The following is a 12118-nucleotide window of genomic DNA, read 5'->3' on the forward strand; positions in this document are numbered from 1 at the left end:
AAAACTAGTTCTATAAAAGAGAGGCCTGTGTTTGTATTAATTGATTTTCATTTTTGTTGGATTGAAAAATAGGTATGCATTAGTTTATATAGGTGCAATATTTAGGATGCAAGCTGTGCTTTAATATGTCATTTGGGACCTTTGTTGCACTGTTCCTGAGCCAATGTGGCCAGACCAGGACACCACTTATTACTCTGTGTTCTCTCGGTGCTATGACTTGTTACCGTCTAGGTTCTTCTTCGGTCTGATATTGATCTGCAGGTTCTAGACCTTGTGTTCAGTTACTTCATATCACTGTCTCATCTTACTATTGGCCACTTCTCTACATGACTTATTCTAAATTTGAGTGGAGCACAGTCATTTCAGTGCTTCAAGCTCAACAGGTTGACTTCTCTGCTTTCAATGAGTGCCTTTGCTGCCTAGGTCTAAGTCTCCTTTCAATCATTCAATCATTCCATCGCTCCACTTTCCATCTTTCCACCCCTAAATGATTACCTCTAACCTTTCATTCTTTATAGGCCTACAGAAGGATGCTGTTTACTGAACAGCTCTGTGCTCTGACTGGTCAGGCATTTGTAACCCTAAACTCAGGCAATATCGTTCCCACAACCTCTGACTTTTATCATGGCGCCCCCCACTGCACTTGATGTCGCTGGTATTTTCCCTGGCCTGAAGCACCACATCCCTAAAGGCCTGCTCTAGTTCTGTAATTGGCATTGGTCTAGTTGTAGTGCCTTTATAGGTGTTTCCTTCAGTGTTCTTCCATTTCCATTTTCAATAGTTCCAATTTCAGGGTTCAGCAAGCAAGAGATCCCCGAAGCATTAATAAGACACGTCTACCATCTTGCCAGTCTGAATACAACCCATTTGGAGAAAAAAAAAGAAAAATTGGAGCTTTTTCGTGGCAAACCCTCAACTCACTCAACCCAATACTTTGGCTTTACTCCCTAGGTTTTATTTAGTTTTGTAATTTTTTATACCAGGAAGAAGGGTGAGCGCACGGCTAAAACGCCTATGGTGAGAGGTCATTTGGCAAGTAGTCAACTACAACTGGCTTGCATACCAGCTGGGACAATTCGGGCTTTCCTTGACATAACGGAGACCTATTGTTGAGATACACTGAGTATTTTTGATAACATGCTAGCAATCCCTGACATATTACGCATTCGTGTTATTCTTGGAACAATATAGGCCCACCTGTGACACTCAGTCTGCACAGGTGGTGTCAATGGCCAAATAGTGGCTTACCCTTCATGAAGTGTTGGGATTTGTGGCAACATTGTGGCTATCTCTAACACTTGCAGTCCATCATTGACATACAGTGAGCATTCTTCCCACCATACTGGATCCCTGGTATAATCGTTTTTGGGCTTGAAAATGTGGTTCTACCCTTGACATTCTGTGTGTTCTTCAAACAACTGTGGTGATCCATTCTATACTGTGGGCAATGGAATCTTTCCATGATTTATTGTAGTAATTGCTGACTTGGTTCTGACTATCCACTTCACAATGGTAGTGGAGGTTCAAATCATTAGCTTGATATCCCTGGTATCTGATGTAGATGATACACAGGCATAAAAGGTAGAATCTGGCCAAAAGGCAAAGTGATTGTTTCTTGAAATTAACAAGCTGATGTTTGGGGAGCAAAATGTAATTATTAAAAATTAAAATCTATCTTTTTGACTTGTGCAGAGGCACTTCATTATCTGCTCTGATAACACCTTCCATTATATCACATCCCTGCTCTTTGGACCTAGCTTATGTAATGTAACTAAATAGGCTGTCTTAGGCTATATGCACTGTATAACTGAGCACTACCATTGCTGTTTAAGGCTGAATGATATGTCTTTCTTGGGTCTATGATTGTGAAATTTGTCCAATATTTGATTTTTCAACACTGTGGCTTCCAAGTAGACTCTCGCTTCCAGCGATGGCTCAGAAACTACTTGGAAGTGGCAGGAGGCTATATACGTTTGGAAAATGATAGGCAAATTACATTTAACAATTGTGATAAATGCATATTGCTCAATTTAATTTTGAGAGAGACTTTTTAAAAATCTTTGTTCATATTTCAAAGTTTGTTTAGGGAAGATGAGTTCCAATACCCCAGAGAGTACGGCTTTCCAATCACATAAAAAAGTATTGCAATATAGTACTACTGTACCTTGAAAACCTTTGGAGTTCTCAATTTATTTTAAAGCCTTTTTGTTAAATGTCCCATCTTGCCCTGTTTACAGTAGCAGCTGCTACCGATCGGGAGTGGTGGGGGTTTGGGAGGTTAGGTGGGGGACAGAATGAAATATAAAAGAAAAACACCTACCTGGGCCTGCCGGCCAGCCGCCGCCTCTTCTCCATCCTCTTCTTCCTTTCTTCGCCGGCTGTAGAAAGGAGCAAGAAGCACCTGGGCTCCCAGGCTCCCCATAGCCAATCACAACGCTGCAATGCAATGCTGTGATTGGTCTGAGAGGCCACTGCCTATTCATTTAAACTTTTTTGGGTGGGGCAGAGTCAGCGCCTCCACTAAGTTGGAGGAGCGTTGCCCCACTGACTTCAATAGGAAGAAAAAAAACTATAGTAACGTTTCATTATTATCATTTTATTTTTCCTATTGAAGTGAGTGGCTCTCGGGCAGGTCTGGCTAGAGCAGAGAGAGGAGTGGTTTGTACTCCTTAATCCTTAAGTGCGCATGAATGTTTGCCCAAACAGTCATGCGCTCTTTGCATCTTCCCCACCAGGCTTGCTTAACACAGCCTGGTGAGGTACATGCAAAGCCTCCCAGTCCCCTATCAGACCAATTAAAATGTTGCACTGCAGCGCTGTGATTGGCTATGGGGTGCCTGGGTGTTTCCTGCTCCTTCTTGCAGCCGGCGGAGAAATGAAGAAGAGGACAGAAAAGAAGCAGCAGCTGGCCGGCCCAGGTAAGTTTTTTTTTTGTTATTTCATTCTGCCCCACCCCAGACCCCACCCCAGTAGCAGCCACTACTTGGGTGGGGCCTCAAACAAAGTCCAGCTCAGTCAATTCACTCCGTTGCTCAGTTTTACAGCAGGATTTTAAGCAATATCACTCTAAAGATTTCCAACATCATTCTGCTAAAATCCACTGAAATTCCCTACTGTACTCGCACTGAGTGTGAAATTTGTTCAGGTCAATACCAGCATGCTACTGTTGCTCACACCCACCCCAAAATGAGACTGTTCAAGGCACTGACCATGCTCCGTGTACCAAGCGCATTAGGCCTGGCCTTTTTCATCAAGTTAATCTCTTTGATCATGAGTGCCCAGCCAACTTGGAGCACAGGCCCTGGTGAGATGAAACTCTCAATAATCCTATCCCAAGTGGGAAGATGACCTGGCATTCCACCATGCTCAGGTGCTCTTTGACATATGACCTCTTGAGCAGTGCTGGGAGCTCACTTGAATGGCATATTCCGGTGCTTTTCAGGTCTTATATACAGTTACACTTGCTGTCTAGTCTTAAGTTGGTCTTGCTCCTGTTAGGTACAGGACCCTTGCATGTTTACAGACCAATTCTGCACACAAGTCAATCCATGAAGCTTGAATTCCATTGGTTATGCTTTGACAATCTTGTTTTCCCACATGCTTTACATTAACACTTTACATTTATCATTGCAGATCCAGAATGTCCACCAAACAGCATATTTAAGACGTGTGGCTCAGCTTGTCCAGAAACCTGTGTTCCAAACTCCTTGGACGAGTGCTCTAGGCCATGTGTGGAGACTTGCGAGTGCGACGAAGACTTTGTTCTCAGTGAAGATGCCTGCATCCCTCGGAGCGAATGTGGATGTGTCTTTGAGGGGCGCTCCTATGCCCCAAATGCGAAGTTCTGGAAGGACGATTGCGAGAAAGAGTGCTTCTGCAATCCAGAAAGCAAACGCGTAGAATGCAAGAACAGCAAATGTAGGAAGGAGGAACTGTGTGGAACAAGGAATGGAATTCTCGACTGTTATCCAGTGGGAAACCGTACCTGCTCAGCTGTCGGCGACCCGCACTACATCACCTTTGATGGACTCAGATATAACTTCATGGGCACCTGTGTCTACCTTTTTTCTGGACTCTGCCAACTGTACACAGGACTGGAGGATTTTGAAGTCTATGTGCAGAATGATAAGAGGAGTAGTAAATCAGTCTCCTATACAAAAATGGTACAGGTCAAAGTTTACGAGAATGAAATTGTGGTCAGCAAACAGTTCCCAAGACGAGTGACGGTAAGACGCCTTTTATAAGTATAACGCATTTTAGATATAATTGTTATTTTTATTGTAACTGTATCGGTCAATGCCTCTGATTCAGCTGGGATGGAAATAGTAGTGCTCTAATTCTAAAACAGATAGAACAGATGCAGACCTGACAGCTAGTATATGTATATATATATCAAAATCATGCAAACAAAAAATTGTTCAGAGTTCACTTACCATATGAGACTTAGAGAGCAGACACAGGTAGTAAAACTCAAAAACAGGGTGTATCACAAGCAGCAGCAGAAAAGGAAATATCTGATTCCTAAAAAAAGGCCATTTCCAAATGTGTAACCCTAATTCTATGCAAGTGTAACTCAGTTTTACTGTTTAATTAACATAGTAGCACAGCCAAGTAGGTTGTCCTCAAAAGAAAGTAAAAATAGTATGAGATGTCTGCAAAACCACATAAATAACGCAGGAGTTTTTCAGGCCACTTTTGTAGCTGTCGTAAGGCCAAAGATTTTTTTTTAACGATCATCCCCATGTGGTTGAACATGAAGGGTACTAGGATGTGAAGACAGGAGTTAACACACAAAGCTAACATAACTACCCGGTCCCAACTGAACGAAAAAGTAGCAAGCATTGAAATATGCTCTAAAATGAATAGTACACTGGGACCTCCTGCATGGCCTATAGTACGGCAGAAGGGACCTGGACCATGAGAAAGCTTGGTGGAGCCTAGATAGGCAGAGGTGGAGGAGAAGGCCCTGACTGCCAGATACCTGCTCTCTCAACATATTTTCACATCACTGAACCCCTTAGACACTGTTAAATTATATGTGAGTATCAGCCTCGTTTGGATTTTGACACTGGCTCTTGTAAATTAATCATGAGACATAAGCATGCTCATAAGTGGCAAAATGGATTAGCAGGTGAAGAGACTGATTATGACAGAGAGTAGAACTACAGATATTCCAACATGAATAGGGAGGCACACTGAAGGAATAGAAAACACACAAATAATTCAAACAAAGTGTAGACTGTATAAATGTGCAAGTACCAACAGAAGGAGGTCATATCAATCTTTTGAATAAAGTAATAAACAATGTGAGGGGCATATTATCAAGGACCGCGTTAAAAATATCGTCGGTTTAGCGGCAGAAAACTGCCGCTAAAGCGGCAATAATGGGCTTGATAATATACCGCAGAGAATTCCCATAGAAGCCCAGGTTCACACCAGAACATGGGCTTCAATTGAAATTCTCCAGAGCATATTATCAAGCCCATTATCGACGCTTTAGCGGCAGTTTACTGCCGCTAAACCGGCGATAATTTTTAACGCCGTTCTTGATAACATGCCCCTTAGTTATTTATTTTGTTTATGTTCCATGTGAGTCTTACCAAATACTGGCTTGATCTCTCTTCCACAGCTCAATGGCCTGATGATTAACCTCCCTTACACCATTGACAATGGAAAAATAGAGATGTACAGGAAAGGTAGGACTGCCGTAATAGAAACCGACTTCGGCCTCAAAATTTCTTTTGACTGGTGGAGCCATCTCTCACTGACCATTCCTAGCACATATGCCAAATCTGTGTGTGGGCTTTGTGGAAATTTCGACAATGATAAAAGGAATGATTTAACCATGAGAGGTGACAGTGTGGTGTCCAAGCCCGCTGTGTTTGGAAACAGCTGGAAAAAGCAAGATGTTGAGGGATGCCGGGAGACCCCCCTTGAAGAATGTGTCAATAGGGAGTCCATGCTTGTCCAGCAGAGGGAGAGCAAGAACAGCTGTGGCCTTCTGTTGGACCTTAGTGGCCCTTTTCGCGATTGCCATAGCAAAGTGGATCCAGAAGGCTTCTTTCAAGACTGCGTTTATGACTTCTGTTTTTATAAAGGAATACAAAAGGTTTTTTGCCAGATGCTGTCATCTTATGTTTTGGCTTGCCAAGATGCTGGTGTTAAGCTTCGCCCGTGGAGAACTGACAGTTTCTGCCGTAAGTACATTACTGCATTACTTATCATTCGTCTCATGAAGAAAGTCATTATTTTTAGAAATGCGTATCCCGCTGGTGTAGCATTCTTTCTTTCACCTCCATTTGACACAAGTAGGAAATTAAATTGCACCTAGAAATGTAAATCAGCTAATCCAGGAAGACATCTAAAACCCTCTAGTGCCATTTATCTCCAATCATGATATTTTAGACCATCCCAATATTTGATTTACCCGTATCTCGGCTGATGATCACTAATGGAATGGCAAAAATCTTTCCAGCAGAGGGAGTACAGTTGAATAAATTGCATGTATAATGTGTACTAGGTACATAATGTACTCTTTATACCCAAAGTAGAGAAATCTGGCTAATTTATCCTAATGTAGTGTGCACCAAATACATGGGTGCATTGGTAATTCCTCAGATTGTGATTAAAAGATATACTACTATTTGATGCAGACTCACAGAATTCTGTGTGCACTTGAAACAGGAAGATGGTCAAAAAAATGACTATATGTTTGAGTGTCAAATGTACTTCACACCAAGGGGACCCACAGTTAAAGTGATTTTACCTGGATAATGGAGTTAAAGATAGTTTGGATGGTTTAGTCAGTGAAATTTGTCTTCTATGTTTCAACTTTTAAGCCGTTTCTTGTGTGTAATTGTTTAAGTTAAACCAATCTTAAACTTTCCTAAAAACTATTCTTTTAGAATATGGACTAGGAGCTATGAAAGCATGCATGTAGTATGCAGCGGTTGTATGTGATTCATAGAACAACAATTTCATAAAATAATTTTCCTGAGAAACCATTTCATCTAAAGAAAAGAAAAATCTCTGAATGAATGGCCTTTACCATTTCTGAGAAACCAATTCATAGAATGTCTTTTTGATCAAAACTGGCATTTGCTCGCTTTTTTTTTAATTTGTTACAATGGTTGCAGACCTTACTTTCAGATAGGTTTGATGGAGGTATTTATTTCAGTGTTTTACTTCAGGGGATATTATTTCAGATCTCTGTCATTCAGATTGTCAAACAATCACTTCAGATAGTTTTAATTTGCTGACCCTTCACCACCCCTATACACATCAATCACTACCTCATCACAACAAACTATAGTCATACCTGAATCCTAAAAACACTTTCTACTGCTACACTCCACCTATTGCTAAACCATAAAATCCCTCACTTCCCCTAAACTCCACCCATTTCTAAACCCTAAAAATTCCTTCTTATACCTAACCCCCACCCCTGAACCTTAAAAAACCCTCACTTCGCGTAAAGACTACTCGTCCATTGCCCCTAAAAACCCCACACCACTCCAAAACTCTACCCACCCCTGAACTCTAAAACGTCCTTTCTACAGCTAAACTCCACCCATCTCTGCATCCCTAAAAGCCCTCACCACCCTAAATTCCACACAATCCTGAACCCAAAAAACTCTTCACCACCCTTAACCTCTACCCATAACTGAAACTTAAAAATGCTCATCAACCCTAAACTCTACCCATCCCTGACCCTCAAAACCCCTCAACACCCCTACACTCCACCTATTCCTAAACTATAAAAACACCTCAAATCCCTAAACTCCATTCATCTATGAACCCAGAAATCCCTCACAACTCTTAAACTCCACAGAATTCCGGACCTATAAAATCCCTCCTCACCTGTAAACATAACCCATTCCTGAACCCAAAAAACCCTCACTAGTCCTAAACTCCATCCAATTTTAATGTAATTTGGGATTTTTCCTTAAAATTATCTTTCCTTTAAATTTCGTTTTTTTTGTATTTCCTTAAAATTAGCTTTCCTTAAAATTGTTAAAATCTGGTATCCTCCAAAGGTGTTTCTTAGCGTTCGTTTTTCCATTAAGCCAGATACATCAGTGTGTGGCAACCAATGTGGCATAGAGACTACTGAGTTCAAACAGGTGCTAAAGGTTATCTCTGCTTTGTGGTCAGAGTTGTCAAATTAATGAAAGTTATTCATAAAGGCAATTGTCCAACACAATCATGCCTATTTAAGAGTGGGTGTGGGTGAAAGCAAAAACATTGTGAGCCATTAATGTAGACCACTTTGTGTGTATGACAACAGTATAGTTTGCACATATGGTAGGACTAGTGGGTGGTGTCTTTAAAGCGGTGTCTTAAAAAAGTGTTTTCCATGGCTGTTTTGATGTCATTGTGGTAATATTTAGTCAAATCATATGTCTTCAGGAGCAATTTAATTGATAATGTCATATGTGCATTCGTCATTGATGCCATCAATGGCATAATGTGAGATATCGTTAGTAATGTGATTGACATTATGAGAGGTCATGTGTAAGGTCATGCTCACCGCATGGTGGTGACTTGAGATATGGTTTGCATTGCAGCCAGTGTCATGGATATTTAGATTTCGTTTCTCCTGACTTCAAATTATTTTTTATCAGGTAATTTGACATTTTGTTAATGTAAGCTAATGTTTTAAGACCGCAAAAAGAGCAGAATTTACTTTTATTAAAGGCTGTTGGTGACCGTATGTAAGTATAATTATATATAATAATTGTATATACGGAGTTAATATACAATTATGGGACTAAATGAGCTGTGCAATTGATAAATCCCACGTCATGCAAACCAAAACTCACACATGAAATTAAATGTATCTTCTCAATATCATGTTTAAATTAACTAAACTTTCAGCTACCCCTTCCTGGGATTTACACGGGGATTACTTGAAATGTTATCGCCAATAGTAATTATTCTGGGCCGCAATCCAGTACATCATTTTTTTACCTACCATGCCACCTCAGATAGGCTCCAGCCCAAAATACCAGACTAGGTCCTCAGAGTTGGAACACAAGTAACCTCAGACCGGTTTTGGCTTCCTAAGGCTTTGTCAGAAGGGTGTAATTTGAGTCCTATTGCACAATGAGCGGAGGACCCATATATGGACATGATTGTAAATGACTGCTAGAGGAGGTATAGTTGGCAGATAAATGATGGACTGGATTGAAAGTGGGTGACATTATTTCCAGTAACTCACTCATCACTTTTTTGTTTTTGTCTTTTCCACGGTTTGAAACTCCTATTGGTTGGGAGGAGGAAGACTATACTATTGCTCCTGCTTCCTTTAAATAACAGCTACACCCTTCCTCTCTCTTTCAAACACCGTTGCAGTGGCCACTAGCACAGTTTTCCTAGCATTTCCAACACCCCTTGTATTCCTGTGCATCACAAAGGGGAGGTGTCGTGGTGGTCATCACTTTCCACTGCTACCTGTACTAATCATTGTCTCTACTGAGGGAGACTGTAAAGTCTGAAGAGAATTCTCCAGACATTGCAGAGTTTAGAGAACATGAGCTGCCTCCCTGTTGCAGATCTCCTCCTTTAGTGGCCGTGCTTTGTGCACAACCAGGGTTGGGCAACATACCCCTTAAGATTGAGGAGGAACACATGTCAGGAGGAATGGTCCTGTAAAAGTAAGGTACAGTATCAGGACAAAACAACCCCTAGAAATAGGACTGCATGACTGCTTTGGACAATGACAACAATGCTTTGCTTTTGTGCAATTGAGGTCTCATTTGAGTTTTCCCATTCACTAGTTGACAGCTGTGGTGGACTTCATAATGGACATACCACTAGGGTAGGAATTTGATATGTCTTACATCTTCGTCACTTGTGCTGTGCCAGTCAGAGCCAACACAAATGGGCCAGCAGCAATTAGCCCTCCCTCAAGGCTACGCTACCTGGGAGCTTTCTTGTGCTGCTCGAGAATTTCCTCCCTTGTCCCAGTTGTGTTATGACCCAGCTACTCCAGGCCAGCCAAATACAGTAGATCAGCTAAAAAGGTCAGAATATGATATCTTGAAGAATGGCAAGCATTTAAATGGCCCAGGTAGATTGCAAATGTGTGCAGGATCACTCTTGAACATTTTCTAGAACATTTTGAAAATCTTCAGTAGGAAATTGAGTTCCTGATTGAGGGGGGTGAAACAGCCCCACTTGAAACTGAATAGGCTGTGCCCTGCCTTCACACAAATGGCTTGTCACCACTGCATTGGTTATTCAGACAGCCTTAGGCTCCAGGACCTTTGCCGTTTTCCCACTGTTCCCACAATCCCAATTTTTCGCCTCCCCGGCGCCCCTCCAAGGGCCTACTAAATGAAGGCTGCAGCACGACCGCGCTAAACGCATGCCAAAGGCAAGCCTGTCTGCACCTGGACCGCACCCAGTGCCAGGAACTTTGGCCCCTCAGACCTCACAGTCACTCTTTCGCTGATTTCCTAACCCTGGTCACAACAACAACTGCTGCATCGCATCTCCCTGCTTCACAGTGGGACTCTTCTCCTGCATACACTGCCACTTCACCTCCACTCTGAAACCGACTACCTCGCAGGATGCCACACTTTGCCATCCAGGCCGGCTGAGACCCTGTCAGATCAACTTAGATGCAACACCAGATGCCTATGCAAACACGCCACCAAAATCTTAGACACCACCTACACCCTCACCCCCACTGTAACATTCACTCACAAAGACCTTGCTCACCCTAGCTTCGGCCCTGGATATTGCCACCAAAAATACCCATTGGCTACAAGATGAAATACCGCAACTGCACCAACAGACACGAAGGAGGCATCGCCATCATACACATGGGATAGTTCACTTGTACCCTCACAGATGAGACCACAGCAACCATGGAACACATAAATGTCCGGCTCCACACCAACCATTATACCACCATCAAAAGCACCCTAGTATACAGGCCTCTGGGACCACAAACCGGACTCAGCGATGCCCTCAGTGAATTCATCACCCGCTCGCCATCAACTCCAAACACTACGTCCTTCTAGAAGACCTCAAATTCCACCTAGACGACACCACCAACACCAACTCCACTGACTTCCTGGAAAGACTAGACAACATCGGCCTGAAGCAGCTAGTCACTGACACCCACGCACAAAGCAGGACACACACTGGACCACATCTTCACATCAATCAACAGAATCAAATACAGCCACACTACAGAACTTACCTGGTCTGACCAATCCATCATACACTTCACTATCGTCAGACTCACCTGCACCTTCCCCAACAGACACAGCACTCCCTTCCACAGCTGGTTGAGGTCACGCAGTAACAATTGATTGATCCCCTCACCGCCAACTTGGACCAGCCAGTACAGAACTTCAACGACTGGATCACCAATCGATTTGCCCCTACCAAACCTGCCAAAATGCACAGACCCTCCAAATAAGTCAGCTGGTACACCCCGGAACTCAGCACCTGAAAACACAGATGCAAGCATCTAGAAATAAGATGGTGCACTAGCAGGAATCACACTGACAGAGCCACCTTCAAATCAGCCCTCAACAACAGCCAGTGACAGATCAAAGCCGCAAAATAAGAAGCATTGGCACACCAGATCAATACTAGCACAGGCCAAGCTAAGGAACTCTTCACCATCCTCAGAGTGTTCACCTGCCCATCAGTCACCGAAAACCCCATCCCATATTCACAGAAAATCTGCAATGCCCTCGCTGACCACTTCAACAAGATAATGACCATCTGTAAAACTTCGATCCCCAACCCTCCGACCCCTTGAGCCTCTGATCCACCACCACCATCGACCACCCGCTCTCGGCTTGGAAACAGCTCTTCACACAGAACAAAGCCACCCTTATGAATCTCATCCACTCATTGGCACCCACCAACTCCTACACCCCACCAAATCTTCAACCTCGGAAGAGAAGAGATCAGCTGCCAACTCACCACCATCCTCAACGTCTCATTAACCAGTGCCACCTTTACCGACACCTGGAAACATGTTGAGGTGAGACCCCCTACTCAGGAAACCCTCGGCAGACCCCAACTAACTCCAGAACTACCATCCCCTCTCACTTCTCTGGTTCCCCACCAAGGTCCTGGAAAAGGCTATCAA

At 42.9% G+C, this 12118-nt stretch overlaps 1 protein-coding gene across 1 annotated transcript in view; it reads left to right on the plus strand.

Moving 5' to 3' along the window:
- Positions 1-12118, plus strand: part of LOC146809140 (IgGFc-binding protein-like) — a 129372-nt gene that overhangs the window by 34082 nt on the left and 83172 nt on the right. The window contains exons 5-6 of the mRNA XM_085614830.1: positions 3634-4226; positions 5630-6197. Coding sequence (XP_085470956.1) covers positions 3634-4226; positions 5630-6197 — 1161 coding nt within the window. The remainder of the gene's footprint in view (positions 1-3633; positions 4227-5629; positions 6198-12118) is intronic.

Source organism: Triturus cristatus, chromosome 7 (genome assembly GCF_964204655.1).
Source record: "Triturus cristatus chromosome 7, aTriCri1.1, whole genome shotgun sequence".
NCBI classification, from domain to species: Eukaryota; Metazoa; Chordata; class Amphibia; order Caudata; family Salamandridae; genus Triturus; species Triturus cristatus.